This window comes from Netta rufina (genome assembly GCF_964035555.1).
Source record: "Netta rufina genome assembly, chromosome: 3".
NCBI lineage: Eukaryota > Metazoa > Chordata > Aves > Anseriformes > Anatidae > Netta > Netta rufina.
In genome coordinates this window covers 10,909,865-10,928,847 of record NC_140125.1, presented here as the reverse complement: position 1 = coordinate 10,928,847, position 18,983 = coordinate 10,909,865, and the positions used below count along the sequence as shown (strand labels likewise).

Here is an 18,983-nt window from a genome sequence, read left to right as displayed (position 1 = left end):
TGATGTCAGCAGGATTCTCCAGTGCCAAGCAGCACAAGAGCCCTTAGAGTGCACAGCCTCCCTCCAGATATCAGCTGTGGGACGTTTGTGGCACCCTTGTGCTTCCACATTGTCAAGTAAAAACCATCACAACACAAAGACAGCAAGTTGTACTAAGGATGGCAGCTATATTACTGCACTTGTTCTGTACAGGGGCTGTGTGGTGCTGTCAGTCTGGCACCTTCTGCTAGCACCAAACCAAACTTCACAGCCTTTAGCTTTCAAACACTTTGGATCAGCTGTTAAGCAGTGTAATATTTTTATTTGTAATTAGTCCACTTTGGAGCTTTAAAGTGAGCATGTCATTAATGGAGGCTTTACCCATCGTGATGAGGTATGTATATTGTAGGACCAATTGAGGTTAATGTTTATGGGTGAGTAATACAAGGCGAAAACATAAACTTTTCAGTAAAAAACGTTCTTCGGAGCAGATGTGGTTAGGAGATAATTTACTACTGATTATCTCACTATTAGGTGCTGGCATGGTGGGTAAAACCTGTGTGCCATGAGCTCCATAGACTGCTTTCATTCAGGTAACAATGAAGCCAGCAGAGCACCTCTGTGACTGCCCACATTCAGGACACAAGGTTGTGTGCTACCATGAAGTAGGTTCTGTATAATTGGCACTTCTTGCAGGGAAAATAATGAAATGCTTTATGTTAATATCTATCTGTATTTCTTGCTGTGATTCACCACTCACGCTGGTGCCTTCAATCGCCCACCCTTCTGCTCTGTTGGACATGCATCCAGCTGCACAACACCACTTCCCTGGTGAAACATACTGCATGTCAAAAAATGACTTGACCTCAGACCTCCTAATACTACAGGTGTTTTGCAAATAATTCAACAGCCTGTCCTGGCTAGCTATGCAATTGCTGAGCCCAACAACAGTATTAAGGGCCAATTGGCTACTGGCACTTAGAGGCTGAAATTAGCCATGACAGACGACAGAAAAGAAGTCCAGACAGCTTTGGAAGTCCCAGTGGTAGTGGTATTTGTTTTTTAGGAGGGCTTCTCCTTCAACTCACTTAAACAGCATTGAGCATTTTTCCCTGACTGTTGGCACTGACATTTTTCCTGTTGATAAATAGGTTTATCCTCCCAGTCAGGTCTATGAGCAATTACGCTTTGATTCAAGCCCAACATGTTTAATTTATGTTACACTACCACACAGCCCCCTGCAAATAGCTATAAAGTTGGTTTACCCATGGATCTTGAGCGTAAGCGTCAGGACTGACACTACTACATTGCACTGCCTCTCACGGGAGGGCGAGGAGGTTTTGCAAGAAAACAAGCCGGAAAACCACCAGAGGCTGTCACATCCCACTGAGAGACCCCATGCAGGAGGGCTGGCATTGCCCTCGCAGCCCCTGGCCCCTGATCCTAAAGCCAGGCCCTGCAGGCGTGGGGCGAGCCCCCCTTCTTCACCTCGCCGCCTCACGGCCTCTCCACTGCCAAGGGCTGGTGGCCAACGGCCAAGTCCAGCCTCCGACGCCCGTCGTGTCGCCGTTGCCAAGGGCAGCGCGGCTGTCTGGGCATAATGGCGGGCACGGCACCCTGAGGCAGGTTGGGGTCGGTGGCAGCGGCCGCAGGTGAGTGCCCCCGAGGGGCCAGGCGGGTGCGACAGGCCCGGTGCTGTGAGGGGAGACATGCGGCTGCTGCAGGGCCCCGGGGAGGGTTGCTGGGTTTTGTAACCAAAAGGTGATTTCTGAGGCAGGCTGCCCGGTGCCACCTCTGCCCCTCACCTCTCCTCTCGGCGGTGCCCTGCAGCTCCTCGCCCTCCTGGCTGCGGCTCCAGTCACTCCCAGACGGACACTGGCATGGCAAGCTGAAAACAAAATGCACGTCTTAGAAGAATAAACATGGCATTACAGGCTATTCATTATGCCATGATTCAGTCTGAGGAGGATTTTGTTACATTGTTCCTGTTAAACGTTAGCCACAGCCAAAAATCCAGAGTAATTATCTGTACAAAGCTAGAAATATAACGTGGCAGCGTTACCGTATCAGTTTCTTTTGTACCAGCACAGAGGGTTCCGGCTTATCTCTATGGCCAGCATGCGAATGGGCCAAATTTAGAAAGTTCCAAGCTATTTTCTCTCACTAACGATAAAAGACATGAAAATTTTGTTTACTGCTTTGTGAATAGTGATAATTAAAGGGATGCTTTCTACTTGAAATGTTGAAACTGAAAAATGTTGCAAACCAAAAAAAAGGAGTCACAAGTGCTTCCAGCAGCGGCCGGGCACCAGGCTTTGACAGAAAGCGAGTGAGAGTGCTGGCCAGCAGACCCTCCCTACCAATGCAGCGTGGCCACTGCCTGGAAAGCTTTGTGAGAAACCAGCCTGATTAAAATGCCCTTCCTAATAGTAGGTATACTGGGAAAAGGGTTCATCAGAATTGGAAAGAGTTCATGCTTTCAACCAAAACAATAACAGAAGCTGGCAGGATGAAAGCGGCGATCCTGTTGATGTTTGTCAACAGATAAAGTTGCTGCTCCACAGATGTTACAAGCCCAGGATTTATGATTATAGCTTCATGAAGTGCTCCCCAGAGTATGACTGTCTCAAAGCTGTGACAACAATCCTTTGTTTTCTGTTAAAAGGTCCTACGGGTTAAGTGATATAAACCCTATGAAATGCACACAATTGGCAGCATTTATTTAATGAAAATCCCAGGATGCTGTAGTTACATTTTCATTATAAAAGGCTGTTTCACTTGCTTGCAGTTTTACCTGACTCTGGGTATAAGCTTCTATCCCACCTGTCTTATTTTAGTTCTGTTACTGTGGAAATTTCTAATAAAACAGGACCCAATCCCTTTGAAGAAATACTATAAAGAAATACTAACCATCACAGCTAAATTGTTATGTTTGTTTTCATGTAAATTGTTGGTTCTTAATGCTCTGAAGCAGACTTTAAACTTGCTAGGGGATTTCACTGGTGGGTAAACTGAGATAACAACATACTTCACCATTATGTCAAAAATAATTTCACTTATGTTTACAGAAATAATTTTGTTGCTGTGTGTGAAGTACTAAAATATTACCAGGATAAGCATCTCAAAACCAACAGGAACAACTGATCATGCTGCACTGGGACTAACATTGGGATAATACATTGCCTTGTGAGCAAAAGGGAAAGCGTGGAATAAGTGGAAATTGTGCTGTGAGTCCCATATCATGAACGAGGCAAAGGTTTTGGGGAGCAAAAATAATACCTAGTCACATAGTTCAAATGCTTATTGGACATATATACAGGGATATTGCATGAATGATGCATGGCTTGTTGTTTTTCAACCATATTTTGTGGTGTTTACCACATGCAGCACGTCTGTTTTCCATCAGTGCTGGTGATTCTTCGATTGCCTCTTGACACTGCTGCTGTTCCTGTGTCCCTCTGCTGTGTCACTGCTGGGGACACTGACAGCAACAACACCAGTGATGGCAGGTGTTTACTTGCAGCTAGTAATTGCTGAAGCATGCGAGATGTGCTTCAGTTTCAGACTTGCTTTCCAAGTGTGTCACCTTGCCCGCTGCAGAATGGCATCCTAGGATGTGCTTGTTCTGGATACTTCAGATGCTGAGTGTGATGGTTGTGCTAGATGTGGCTCAGGTACTGTTACGAATCTCAAGGATAATCCATAAAATGAATCCAAAGCTGTATGCACTGAATATTACATTCATTTAAACCTTCATTGGATGTTACTAAAAAAATGTTATCAATTATGATAGCGCTCTTGTGCTCTTAGCTTTACTAACCTACTTGCAGGGAGAACATTGTTTTTTCAGTGTTTGCAGCTTCATGGGGGAGAAAGAAGGGAAAAATAAGACAAGTTTTGATCTTAAATAAGTTCCTGAAAAAATGCTGTGCAAAATCCAGGTGTTTGTGCAGAAAGCGCTGAGAAATACAGGAAAAATCCTCAAACACAAGATCTTGTCAGTTCCTCAGACAGTGTCAATAGGTGAGTATTGATTTCCTTGGAGCACTGCAGACTGGGCTGGCTGCAGGAGCATGCGGCTGGCACCCTGCGGGCGGTCTCAGCAGCAGTAAGCCAGGCTGCAGACGAGCCCTGCAGCTTTTTTGGGGGCCACAGCCCCAAAGGCAGCGAGGTGCATGCCCCTGCTGCTCTGCAGCCTGCGGTGCTGGCTAGGGCAGAGGCAGAGCAGAAGCATTTCAGAAAGGATGGGGCAGAGCTGCGATCATGCCCAGCCCTCCTTCAGGGGGGAGGCCCATGGGCTGTGGAATGGGCTCACTCTGGGCAGGCTGACCAGAAGGGATCAGGCAGTGCTTTGATCATTTAAACAGCACCTAAGGAACGGGAGCCTGGGCTCTCTGTGTGCACGCAGATGCAGTGGGAAGAAAGGGCCCATTTTGGAAGTGAAACCAAGTTTGTTACAGCTACAGGGTGGTGCGGAATAGAGAGCAAGAGTACAAGAGAACAGTTTAAGCTTGTCAGCTCCACCTAAGCATTATTAAAAAGATTTTTCTTTCTGAGCTTCAGAGTCATAAACAGTGTAAGAGCCTTCCCTGTAGTACCTTTGTGCTGTTCCTCGCTGCAGAGGTCACACCGCTTCACCAGAACCCAGGACAAAGGTCCTTGTCCAGAAGCTTTGCTCAGAAATGACTTCTAATGTCTCAGGCTCTAAAAGCTAGACTCCGCAGGGTACTCTGTTTTCCTTCCTCCCAGGGCTTTACCCAGAAGTAGCCTTATTTCTGAACTCTAAACATTAGGACTGAGTGCTACTATTGTTGTAACCCCTACCAGAAAAATATAATTAAAAAAAATCAGCATTTATTCCCTTTTACAGGACAACGTACAAGAAACACAACGTAGTAAGGATTTAGGTGACAGATTTGAGTTATTGATGCTTAATGATTTAATCATGTGTTGTAAGAATATATTTTGTATGTGTTCAGAATGAGAGTTCTGATTTCAAAAGAAATGAAAGGCAGTAGTTACAGAAACAACAACTGACATGGCATACCTGTGGTACAAAAAGTACTTTCACCTGTTCCCAGTATGGTTAGCCTTTATTCACTCTATTTTTCCTGCAGTTTTATTTCAGATTTCCTTTCCAGAAAGGGAGGTGGTGACTCAAAAAATCTGTTGAAATTATGCATCCTTCTGAATCATTCCTACAACTCACCTCTTCTCAGACAGCCACAAAACACTCAATAGTAGCCAGGAAGATTGCTAAGTGGTACAATTTACAGCCTATATGGATAATAAAATAAAATAAAATAAAATAAAATAAAATAAAATAAAATAAAATAAAATAAAATAAAATAAAATAAAATAAAATAAAATAAATCCCTAAGGGGACCTGTTCTTCCACATTTTTTGTTGTCTGCCCTATAAGTGTTGTTTTTGAAGCACAGGTTGATCCAGGGCTTGCTTGAAGCTGATAGCAAGCTCCAGAAATGGCCTTGACCCTTGCTTGTCCCTGCAGCCACAAGACCAGCTAACAGAGGATAAAAAGTCTAAAAAATAACCATAACCGAGGAAAATGCAAAGCTGGTATCCTGCAGCACACTTTCCTCTACAAGTATTTGTTGCATTACCTGGAGGAATCTTTTCCCATGTCAGCATCTCACTGCCTGCACCTTTTTTCCCCGAGGGATTTACCACAGAGAAACGCAATTTACCCTTTTATGCACACAGCCCAGCTGGAAGTTCATGCATTAGTTACTAACAAAGGAAGATGCTCCGGTATTGATGAAGTGATCCTAGCATCTATTTTATGCTTTAGCAAAACTCGTAACTGGGACATGTGATTTTTTTTCTCACGTACTAAAATGGCAGGTGACCAGCCTCAACTTGGGCCTCCAAGTAATTATAGATTATTGCAGTTCCTTGAATGGGAAGCAGTTAGCTTACAGTTCCTTACCTTAAGTTTCACCTTGGAAGGGATTTCTTCTGAACAGTTTGATTACTGGAAAGAGCAATTTGCAAGGTGCTTCCTGTGTTTATGTAGTCTCTATATGTACCATATACACTAAGTGAGAGAAATTCACTTAAAGCTCTGTGCTCTGTCAAGTTTAAGTAGGTAAGTAGATAATTGCATGCCTTGAACATAGGTTGATACCTGTTCTTCCTGGCATGCCAGAGTAATCTCATCTCTGTGTTTACGTGTTTTCCTCTCTCCCAGTGCAGAAATTCCTTCCTTAGATGAAGCCATTTTTTCTTACTCAGGTATGCTACCAGTAGATGACAGACTTCAAGACTTACAGATCTACAAACTTCTCCAGTGTGTCCACCAGAAAGACAAGAAGCAAATAGAAAAGCTGGTCCAGCACGGCTTCCCCAACCTCATTAACTTCACAGAGCCTACAGACGGGTACAGCGCCCTCTCTTTGGCCTGCTCTAAGAATGACACCGACATGTGCAGCTTCTTGCTACAGCTGGGAGCTCATCCAGATGTCCAGGACAAAATGGGACGTACTCCAGCAATGAGGGCAGCCGAGCTAGGCTATGACTTGGTTCTGGACTTACTAGTAAAAGCTAAAGCAGACATGACTGTTGTTGATAATGAAGGGAAAGGTAAGTAAAAAGGAACCCGATCAGACCAGAAATAGCACAAAATGGCTCCTTACTGCGTTACGTGCTTGCTATGTATGGCATGCTCACTCTGAAGAGAGGAACCACAGTGGAGGGTAATGCTTAAAGCTCAACAGAAGCTATTGGCCTTTGGTAAAAATGAAAATTATTCTCCCTGAACAATCCAGGCCTTTAAATCATAGATCCCTCCAATGTGTTCTCCCATGAGCAGCCACATACTCAATTCTGGTAAACTCCCTGAGTTCAGAGGTCCTAAACTAGAAATCCTTTTTACATTTCTATATGGGAGAGAATTTAATGGGCCTCTGATGAAGGAGTCTCTGTCCATTCATCTGTGAAGTTTATAGCATAAATAACCTTTCTTATCATTTACCATTACACCATAATCCTTGCTGTTTTTCTTTGCAGGTGTTTTGTTTTACTGCATTTTACCTACACGACGGCATTATCACTGCACTCAAATTGCCCTGGATTATGGTGCGGATCTTAACAACTGTACTACTGATGGGAAGCCTATATTTCTACAAGCCTGTGAGCAAGCTCATGATATTAAAGAAATATGTCTGAATTTCTTGGAAAGAGGAGCAAATCCCGATTCAAGAGACCCAGTATGAATATTTTGGTAACTAAGAATGTGTATACAGGAGTAACGAATGGTCACCTGACTGGAATGTATAACCATAAATCCTCACATTAAAATTGCACAACAGTGGCAATTTCATTACTCTGTGGGGATATCTATTCCCTTCTTTATCAACATTTTTTTTGCAGGAACAGAGATTTAAGTCTTCTGATTGAATCATGTATCCTGAGTCAGATTTTTGTAGGTTAGAGTGCAAATATTTAAAAAACGAGGGATAAGTGTGCCAACTCCTAAGAGTTCTAGTTCACTGTGCTTCAGCTGGATGTGCCCCAAGGTTTTCAGGGTTGAAGTAATACTAAAAAGGTGAGTCGAACAGAAGAAACATGAATGGGGATCAAGGTAGTGACGAGACATAAGAAACTCTTTTCTCCCTTTTGTACATCTTAGTCGTGTATTTGTTTACTTGCTAAATTTATCAATGGCATTAAGGACATGAAGCCCTGTGCTACTGATCAAGCCATAGAGTCATTAAATCATTTAGGTTGGAAAAGACCTTCAAGATTATCAGGCTTTCCCTTAGAGCTACTCCTGGCTTTTGCTTTTGTCCTAGCATTTGCAGCATCCTTCCTAATTTGTAGCTATACCAAAACATTTTACACTACCAATATTTGGACATCTTTATCACATCCTCTGAGGCACATTCCCACCTTCTGCACTCTGCATGCCTGCAATAGGATGAGAAACCTGCATCTTGGGTCTAATACTGTAGACACATACCTGGCAACATAATGGGAATGTTTTGCTAGGCCCAAAGAAAGATATCAGGGAACAAATCATGGTTCGGTACAACGAAATCCACAGCTCATTGTCTGCTTCCTGCCCTTCCTTTATCTCTGCCCCTCTGTATAGCAGCAGGTAAGAGATTTTAAGAGTTGGTGTGGGCCATTAGGTTAATAGGACGCTATCCCTGAGCTGAGAGGTGCTTTATTCTTGAGACAGTCACCGAATCTACCAAAGTCACAGTTACTTATGCTCTTTCAAGATATAATTGGTATTTTGTGTTAAATCTTTATACACAAGAGCATGCACCCAGAAAGAAAAAAAAAAAAAAGTATTTCCTCAAATAGGGAATTGATTTTTGTGTGGCTGTTCAGGTGACTCAGGTTACTAACATAGTTGAGTCACTATGATTTGACTACTCATGATTTAGAAGCATTAAGACTAGATTCCTAAAGTTTTCATACAAATGCTGTTGAAAGTATTAGACATGTCTACTTTTTTCAATAACACCTAAAAGAAGCCTTCATTTTATGCTGCCCTGCAGCAATCAGATCATGTTGGACTCTTTCAACCTGAATTAGCACACAATGCACATTCTGAATTGTTTTCTTGCTACCTTGCAGGCTACGGGTCGCACAGCCTTAATGGAAGCAGCACGAGAAGGTGTTCTTGAGCTGGTGCGTGGTATGCTTGAGAGAGGAGTCGACGTTAACCTATTTGACAATGAAAGACACAGTGCTGCACATTTTGCAGCCAAAGGAGGCTTTTTTGAGGTATCATCATTTGTGGTGTTGAACAGCTTGCTGCAAAGCCAGGCCATTATTTATTTATCTATTTGGAGTCCAGTATCTCAGCTGATCAAAGCACAGTAATTAGTAGTTAAAAGCCACTTCTTTTTGAGTATCAAAGGGAAGCCAGAAGTGACAGAATCTCTCTCATAATTGCAGAGCTTTTTTGCCAAGGTACCCCAGAGTGTGTGTGCTACTGTGGCTGTCTGGTGTGAATAGGTCCTCTGGAGAGCTTGTTTCCCCCAACATGTAGCACGTCACAGTTGTGTAACATGGATGAAACCTTCCCATTGTAGGAAAGGCAGATACAAATAGCTGCAGGGAGGCTATTTCTTCCCTGTATCTTCCCAACTACTGTCTTTATTAAATTATGCAATTTTTATTATGCACACAATGATTACACATAGGTCTTGAAGATGGCAGGCCTGCAATAGTGAAGGTTGTTCTTGGTATCTACAACTGAAGGAGGTTTCTAATTCCTGAGTAAAGTAGGCACGTACTATAGAAAACATGAGTGTCATGTGTGCATTGATCAGCTGGGCAAGGGAGAGAAGTTCACTATGTAAACCAGGAATATACGATACTGCATTTCATTTGTAAATCAGTCTCACAGTTCCCCCCTCCTAAGAAACACAGATGACTTTTGGTGGTCATGTTTTTGCTTTTCTAGATCCTGAGGATTATTTCAGCTTATAATGGAGACTTGGGCCTGATCGCTATGAACGGTAACACACCACTTCATTATGCTGCAGAGGGAGGATTTGCAAATTGCTGCAAGTTTATAGGACAACGAGGTACATTAAGAAGTTACTTCATGACTATTGTATATATTATTTTTCTGTGTTAGAGGAAAGACTGACATCACTCGGGCATCTCCGAAGGAATTGTCTCTCTGGGGTATCATGTGACAAGTGCGATTCTCATTAAGAAGTACCTAACATAGGCTATTGCTGTTCACTTCTACTAGCGTGGCTATGATGAAATAAAACATTTCTCAAGAAAATCAACAGGAACAACACGGGTTTGTGTAACTTAGAACTGGACAGCATTAAGTGGTTTTGTTTCACTGATCATTTTAACAACCTGATCTCACTGTAGTCATGGGGAAAACTTAGCACCCGTGGGTATTAAAACATACTCCAAATAAGCTGTGATGATTTTCTAAGTTACTCAAATGATCATACCACTTCCAATTGTCTTTCCGTAGGACCATGTACAATCCTACGTTATGTTCTTGTGGTCCAAATATTTAGCTTACAGTCCATTACCAAATCACAATGTTGGGCTACAGAAGAGTGAGTAACATCTTAATCTTAGTTGGTTTCTTCTTAAACTTGGTTGCTATTTTAAGTAAAAATGTAAAATTTTCACTGAACTTCTCCCTTCCCATACATATTCATGAGTAGATGGAGTAGAGTATGGGTTGCCTGGTGAATCTCCCTTTGGAAAACAAATGTGGCTGTGTGCCTAGCTTTCCAGGTTGGGATCACTGATGCGGTTGCATTGACTATTGTTATTTATAGTTAAGACTTTATAAAATTGTAGACCTGTGCTAATTAGCTACACACATATTACAAGACTCTTACGTTAAGTAATTGCCATTTATTAATTCCATTGCACTATCAGTGAAAGTGTGTCTATATTGTCAGGCTGCGATCCTACGTGGACAAACCTGTTGGCAAAGACTCCAAGAGCAGTTGCCAAGGAAGGCGGTTTTAAAGCAGCAGTAACCGAATTGCGCAAAATTGAAAATAACTTTAAAAAAAAGTCTAAGTCTGAAGCTAAGGAGAAGAACCCCCAGTGGGCACTGAGGCTGTACGACTGGTCCTTAGAGCACCAGGATGCCCTCCGGAAGGCATTTGAGGCCGTTGACCAAGGAGATGGAACAGTAGCTAAGGATGATTTCATAGCAGTTATTCAGAAGCAGTGTGCCTTTGTGGACACTGAGCAAATACAAACTATTGCTGAAGCGCATGAAAGAGCTGACCCTGAAGGAATCAACACTGAAGAATTTTTTAAAGGCTCTAAATACTTGCAGAAAAACTATCTTATAACATCTTATGGACCCAAAGGGAAGAAAGGAAAGAAAGGGAAGAAACGAAGAGGCAAAAGAGGCATTGCTGTCCCCGTGCCAATTTGCATTATTCCAAAGAGTGCGTGTCCACTTAGGGAAGACGGCTTCCCTGTATACATGATTGAGGCTGTTCAGAACACTGCCGATAGCTACCGCTTTAACCGAGACCACCCATCTGCCCACCCCGTGCACGACGACCGTGCCTGGTATATAGATGAACCAAGGAAAATGTACATGAACATTAACTTCCTTGTCAGGGCAGGAGACATTCTGTCTCTAGAGAAAGCATTTGAGGAGGGTGTGCCAGTAGACATAAAAGATAAGTATTACAAAACACCTTTGATGACTGCATGCGCAAGTGGGAACATAGACTTCGTGCAGTATCTTCTGGAAAAGGGGTAAGATCATTCCAAAGATTTTCTTTAATTGCTATTCTGGGAGCATAAATTTCCAATAAACATTTGGATGCAACAGACTATAGTTTTTGTATGCATGCTATTTAGCATAATAATTCCGTAAGATGCTGAGTTACAGTGGTTTAGTTTATTATTTTTTACATTTTAGTAATGAGGAAACAAAAACATCTAAAGGCAAGTTTCCCAGATCTGAAATTGTTGGTGTCTGAGCTACTGACATTTCACTTAGATGCAGAGCACCTACATGTAGTCTATTGGAGCTGTGGCTAGTTTATATCCATGTCTCAAGGAGTGCATCTTCAAAATAACTTTCAAAATTACATGAATGATTTTTTGGAAATCTGACTTAAGTGGCTAGCCTGAAATCATTGAGATACTTTTAGATGAATCATCAAGGAAGTCTCAGACTTCCCTGTTCCACATGCCAGAGCTTTTGCATGCAAATGTTTTAAGAGAATCAGCTCTACCAAGAATCACTTTCCTCTGCAGCCTCAGCAGGCTGAGGCAGCAGGATTTACTCCAGAAGTGCACGTTGCTATTTAGTCTGTTCCCCTCTTCAGAAGTGCTTCAGCAGTTTTGTAGCCTACAGATACACCTGTGAAAAACCTTCATAACAGCTTAAAAATGAAAGCATTTTAAGAAAAAATCAGTCATATTTATGTAATAGCATAATCTCTTCTTTTTTTTTTTTTATGATCAAACTGCCACAGTCCTACATTCAGATAACTGCTTAAGAGAACATTTTACAGAGACAATATTTACGTTAGCTATGTTCTCTACCTGTTGCTAGAATTTATTTTAATGTTCATTTCTAAGGATAAGTGTCTCCAGCCATTGCTCGAGATCCTGCAGAGACTTAACAGCATGTACAAATTTATGCACCCTGGTAATTACACTGACGTTCCTGCAGCATATGTAAAGCTGTGTAAGTGTGTAAATTCAGGTCTTCCAAAGATAAAGATACAAGAGTTATCAAATTAATCTAGCAAATTTATCTCCACTGCTTTCATCAGATCTCACTAGACAGTGCAGTAGTCACATCTCATCGTATTTAGACCTATAAATGCAATAATAGTTAATAAAAAATTCTAGTTTTGATATTTTAAATTGATTGAAATCAGAAAGGAAAGTTTTCAGTATGGTTTTAGCTTTGCATCTTTCAACATTGTGGACTTTCAAACACTTTCATTTTGGCATGGGAATTTAAATACTTTTTACAATATGGCCATTTCAGTATTATAAATGCATACCAAATGGCAAATGAAATACTTATCTAGAGCTATAAAAAATGCTGAGGTTTAAGCATAAATCAGTGGTGCCTACTTTCTACCTTGTTCCAGAAAGACTCAGAAATAAGGCAAATTCACCCGTGTTTGATCCAAAGAAAATGTTGAATTTTATGCCAGCACTGTGTCTTTCCTGTTCCCTTCAATCAGTTTGTTTCCCATAGAGTGAAGTTAACAAAAGAGAGTCAGGGACAGAAAGAGGATCAGTCCAGGCATGGGGAGTGGGTAGGGAGAGAAAGTAGAGTAAGTGTAACCCTGCATTTTAAATGAGAAATATAGAGGAAATGACATCTGCCTACAAGTAAGTCATAATAGCTAAGCAACTGCAAGATAACAAAGATAAAACCGTTAGATCTGGGGAATTTTCTGCTATATGATCTCAGCAAAGGCAGAATTCTGAAACAGATTAAAATTTTAAGCAAGAAGAGATGAATAGATTAGTCAGTTCTTTTGATCCACAGTTAAATATTAACCACCTGATCAGATAAGCAAAAAAGCTCTCTGGGCAAGCAGCTTGCTTCTTAGCTTTTCTTCCCTCTACCTCCTTCCATGTCTTTCAGGCAGACATCAGCTCTTTGTCCCTTGAGTAAATGGGACTGTCCCTAATGCAGTTCAGGACCTGTAGGCTGTCCTAAACACAATGGAAAGTAATTGAGTGTGCAGGAGTTTTAGGGGATTCCCTCAGTTTTGACCCCTTCTGAACCCACACATGGCACACGAGGGAGACAACAGATCCAGGTATGGTCACAGACCATGCTTTGTTCAAAGACATGAGGAACCATATTTCTTCCCTTTTAACACTACAAAGTGTTTTTTTTTTTTTTTTTTTTAACACTAGTGGCTCTTGTTCCCCAAGCCTCACCTTTCCATGCCCCTGGCTGAAAAGCTCCCAAGGCAGCCAGCTGCTGTAATGCTTTTCCCGAGATTCTTCTGAAGGCAGCACACTGCAAATATCACCCCAAAACCTGCCCTTGCAGCCTCCAGAACATGCCATTACCAACCTGGGAGGCAGAAGGATCTAGACCAGTGACATGGTAGCTGAAAAAGTTTTAAATCCTCGGCTTTTCTGTAATAGATCTTCTCTAACTCATTTTTAAATAGTGCAGGAAGCAATTTTGCCATGTATTTTGGAGCACGTGTTCTTGGCCCAGAAGTTTTCTTTTTTGGATTCTTTAACCTGCCTTTGGCCATCCTCAGGGAAGCTGGAGCACAAACACTACGAGCATTTTACAGAAAGACTAAGTTGCCCCAAAGCTTATTTTTGTCTGTATGTGTGAAAACTTCCCTGGGGAGGAGGACCCTGTGTCATCTTCGAGAGGACCATGACCACCACCCAGGCACACACAATGAATATGACAAGCTACGTATCACATTCTAAAACAGTTTCAAAGTAGCGTTAGCAATATGAAAATACTTATTTACACTGAATATGCCACTATCATGCAGTTGTCATTGATTGTACTTAGAGCCGTAGAAGTTACTGTATTTCGTGTCTGGCATCATCTGCCACAACCCCTCTTACTCTTTTGCAGGGCCGACGTGAACGCAACAGACAATTTCATGTGGACTCCCCTCCACCACGCTTGCTATAATGGACACCTAGAGATTGCTGAGCTGATAGTGAAGGCTGGAGGAGCAGTGGATGCACCTGCAATAGGCAGTGCAACCCCACTAATGAGAGCCATTGAGATCTGTAGATTGGATATGGTACATTTTTTAATCAATGCAGGTGCTGACATCCAAACAACAAACAGCAATGGTAAATATCAGTGTCTCCCCACAGGGACTGCTTAAGTGCATACAAGTTTTATAAGAAAAATAAGTTATTGGAATGTTTTGAGAAGTATTCTGAATTTATGACTGCTATCAGGATTATGATAAAGGTAAAGTTAAGTTCAACTAGTTTTCTACAGTATGGAATCACTATTCTAACTAGTCAGCTTTCCTACTTTTTATATGTCTATAAAATGAAGTTACATAATGACATGATTAATAAGTACAACCTCCCACCCCAAGACTGTGGCTGAAAACATCCCTGATAGCTGTTACTCCTCACCTGATACATTTGGAGATGAAAGCGGCTTTAATGAAAAAAAAATCTAGGCAGTTATTAGTATTATTGAATGGAAAAGTAGATTTTAGTTTTGGCCAGTGTGCACTCTGCCGCACATTTCAACTGCCTGTAATTTTGCACGCACAGACAACACTAGTTAAATAAAGAAATTCTTGCTGCTTAGCCTGTAAATACTTGTCCCTGAGATAAAAGCGGCTTAACAGAAACACAAGTCTGAACTGATACTGAAGGGTTGCCTCCTCACAGCAGACCTTTCAATGACTATTATTGTCTCTATTTTAAGAGCAATTTAAACAGTTAAGATTGCTTTTTTGGCCCTTGCTGTAATGTAGGAAACAATGTTGCTACGTAATAAGACTTCCCTTCCCAAAATGCCTAGAAGGTGAAACCCTGCTTGTAGAAGCACTGCGTACTCTGCATTTCTATTATCCTGGGAAATTCTGTATAACTGATGGTGGCAGTTTGATCTCACCATTACTTTAAGGCCTCATCTCATAAGATTTAGAAGAGTTTCCCCCTTTATTATGCTCTGAAGGGGTTCAGCCCCACTTAGACCACAGGGCTTTCCTTTGACTCTGCCAGCCACAGAGCAACCACTGGCAGGGGCAGGTACCAACAAGAACTTTGTCTGAATTCCAAACCCTGTAGTATGCTAGCCAATCCCAAGTGCTAAATGCTCTCACCTCTCAAAGATCTAAGTGACAACCTGCAGGACCGGTATATTAAGATGCAAACGTCAGGACATTAAAAGCAAAGCAACCACTTCCAACAATTCCTTCAATATCTTGTTTCAGGGCTCGTTTCTGCAAGCCTTTATTTCTGCAAGCAGTGCTGCTGACTGCCAGCCCTCACACCAACATCAGGCAGGCTACTGGCACACTGAATGGCTAATAAATTAGATGCCTAATTAAGTTCTGTTGACTGTAGTGTCATTATCCAGTTACAACAAGTGCCAAGATTTATTTTCATGGCTTAAACAGGTATTTATTTTCAAATACAGGAAAGAACGCTCTTGATATTGCTAAGGTATTTGCAGATTCTAGAATAATCGATCTGCTTCAAAATAAACTGGACAATTTGCTTATGGTATCGGAAAAAAAAGGAGCAGAGAAAGAAAAAGTTGCAAAGCCAAGGCCACCTTCTACAGTGACACCTGCAGAGATGCAAGCTGTGAAAGAAGAGGTATGAGAAATGGGGAGAAAGGACTGATTTATTAGTAGTGTTTATTTCTTTAGTTGCCATCAGTCTGTATAAAGCAGGAAGTTAAAGTATTCTCAGAAGCAGGGCTTGTTTTTGCCAGTACTACTACTTGTTCATTGTTCAAAACAGTAATTTGGTAATTTCTATGGATTTTGTGCCTTCTCTAATCCCACTGCAGAATTGTATCCTTTACCACTGACAAGGAATGTAAAATCTTTCCTCCTTTCCTTCCCCCTAAAGCTAATGATCACCTAACTATGATGTCCGAATACTGAAAACTGCCAACTGCAGTTTCTCAAAGGAAGCACATGTTTCTTCAAAGGGTATGACCAATTCAAGGCCCTTCAAGTCAGTAGAAGCATCTTTTTCCTCTTCTAAATTGAACATACTGAGTTGATATCAGGCTTGCTGACTTCTGATTTTCCCATTTGTCTCGTATCCTTCTTCCACCGTCGAGAAGAGTCCTATTTCTTAAAGCCCACACCGACGCATTTGGCTGCTGTACTTGCCAATGCATTTTCTGCACCCTCCTGGAGCCTTGAGTACCTTACTATTTTCCCACCACCCACGCAGACATCAGCCTCAGTGACCATATTCTGATTACCTTATTGTGGTGGATGAAGTCTTCCTGATTTACCAGTGTTAATTGCTAATCAGACCTGGGGTGCTATTTAGAGAGAAAACGCAATTATATTTGCGTTGCTGGCAGTCTCCATCATCAGTCCCACCCTGGATGTCATAGCCAACGTGTTACAGTAGCCACATGCTGATTTCTGCCTTTTGAACATGTTTTAAGTTTCTCGGGGGTAGCATAGGGTTTTCACAGAAGGGAGGATGACAACTTCTGACACTTACTCATCATCTGCCACAGGATGGAAACACCCGTGGCACTAGGTGATAGTCTAGTGAGTCTTGAAGAGCAGTTAATGTTCTAATGTCCAAGAAGGAGAGTCATCCCCTACCTTTTAAAGTGCTCCCCTCACAGATTTCTGATATATAAAAAAAGCTTTAAGAAAAACACATCCTGAACAGATTCAGAAACACACACACACACAGTGAATGGATGGTAAAACAAGTATCAGAGGATGTATGCTTTGTTTCTAAATGCAACATGTGTGCAATGGATTAACCACTTCTCTTTTAGCTTTCACAGGTATCTCTGGCAGTTATAGAAAAACCTGATCTTGAAAAGGCAGCACATTCCCTTACGGACAGTGTTATTTATCTGAACTCTCTGATAACCAGTGGTGCTACTAAGAAAGAAGATATCGCATTCGAACCCAGAAAAGTACGTACAGTAGCAAACCTTAACTACAGTTTTATGTTAAAGGTAGACAGATCACATTCTTTGCAGGTCAGTATGAAGAGTTTGGTCATTTAATTAGTGAAAACTGGACCAATTATACTAGAAGGAGTCTGGCCCAGAGTCAAAGTGCATTAGCAAAGCACCCAGCATTTTGCATGACGTGCAGCTCAGAGCCAGGGCTTCATTCCAGTCATGTCTTCAGAAGCTGACATCTCTCACATTGTACATTTCTGAACAGCTGATTAGAAAACTTGGCATCCCAACAAAATTTAGTTGGAAAAAAAGACAATGGCTTCACAGTTTCAGCAAAGAAGTTGTAGAAGGGTTCACAGTTGATTCCAGTTGGTTTGTATTAGATCTTGTTTGCTTTCTCCTTCAGTTACTGAAAGTCAGGAACATAGGAATGGCTTCTTTCAGAGAGAAAGATCTCTTGAAAAGTTGGTGCTTCCAACATGATTCAATCCTGGATCAATTCTGTTTTCTAGCTACTTATGATTTTTTTTTTCCCCTTTGTGAGCAGGCCTTACTGTAGGTCCAAAACAACAACAAACCAATGAAAGGGCTTCACAATTTAACTAACTAATAGGTGATATGACATAGAGTAAAGATTGCCACAAAACAACAATAAACCTAAAAGGTGATATGTATGTCCACATGTATTATAACAAATCACAGAAACTGAGCTCTTACCAGTTTTAAAACTAGGATGAAAGTAGACCACGTTAAATACAAATGCAACCATGTTCATGGTATGAATTTTAATATTCACACAGAACACTTAAAGGATAGGAGTCCTTGTTTAAGGGACCAGCACCAACTTCTAACTCACCTTCTCAATCACTTATTACCTGATTTCTTATGTCAGTGACACTGAGTGAAATGAATCACAGCACAATAAACACTTAACTCCTGGAGTTAAAATAATTAAAGTATCACTTTTGTATTAGGGACCTGTTAATGCTCACGAATAATTGAGAAAATGAAAGAGGATCATGGAGATTTTTATTATATATGAAACAAATACCATTGCTGACCAAGAAGTTTTGTTTGTTTAGAATTTACCATTTCCCTAACTCTGATTTGAGCTTGTTTCTGCAGTGGTCTCAGGGAAATAAGCCTATGCTGCCAGTGACTCTATGGTTAATTACTGTTTTCCACTCAGAGGATCTTGGGCCTGAATCAGTCATTCTAAATAAAAAGCTTTGGGTCTTCTTCCCTGCCATTAGCCCTGAGCTGAGCCCTCAGCATATTACAGATTAGAAGTGACAGGAGTGCTCTGCTTGTATATACAAGATGATGTGGTACCTGCAGGGAAGCTGCACTGGTTTTGTTCTACATCTCAGGACAGAAAGGAGGGCTAAAGCATAGCTTGGTTTAGCCAAGTCTTTTCTTATTGCAGAAGCCCTGCCCAAAGTAACTACAACTACCTTTATTTTCTAGGTTTGGACCCCTGAAGCCACAACAAAGGAGCTGGTAAGAAAGCAAGAATTGCTCCGGGAGCGCTCTACTCTTGCTGGCAACTCAGAAGCCTTCCTGACCCCCTTTAAGAGAACAGTTACGGAATAAGCGTATCAGCTACAGGAAGCTACTTCTACACGTATTTTGAGGGGACAAAGATCAAAGAAGGCTACACCTTTGTAAGAAAGGAATCATGTGGTGCTTAGTAAATGCATCTCAGTTATGATAAAATGTATAGCAAGTTTTTCTCTGCAAATTATACTGCTTATGCGGGCTTTTGTTAAGAGCTTAGTACTGGAAAAGGTTTATCCTCATTATTCTAAGCACTGGAGCTCAGTGTATTTTATGGAACAGCAACTTGTGACACGTTCTTTTTAAGGGGATTGCTTTATGAGGCTATTTTTCACCCCAAGATAAA

The 18,983-nt window shown here is 41.5% G+C and overlaps 1 protein-coding gene across 1 annotated transcript; it reads left to right on the top strand.

Annotated features, from left to right (window-relative positions):
* Positions 1 to 6,236: 6,236 nt before the first annotated feature.
* Positions 6,237 to 18,673, top strand: ANKEF1 (ankyrin repeat and EF-hand domain containing 1; the record flags this gene model as incomplete). The annotated part of the gene is made up of 9 exons (XM_084285016.1): positions 6,237 to 6,582; positions 7,009 to 7,208; positions 8,587 to 8,736; positions 9,422 to 9,545; positions 10,401 to 11,223; positions 14,060 to 14,286; positions 15,602 to 15,783; positions 16,946 to 17,089; positions 18,548 to 18,673. 9 exons carry the CDS (start codon positions 6,237 to 6,239, stop codon positions 18,671 to 18,673), a joined length of 2,322 nt encoding a protein of 773 aa, XP_084141142.1.
* Positions 18,674 to 18,983: the final 310 nt, after the last annotated feature.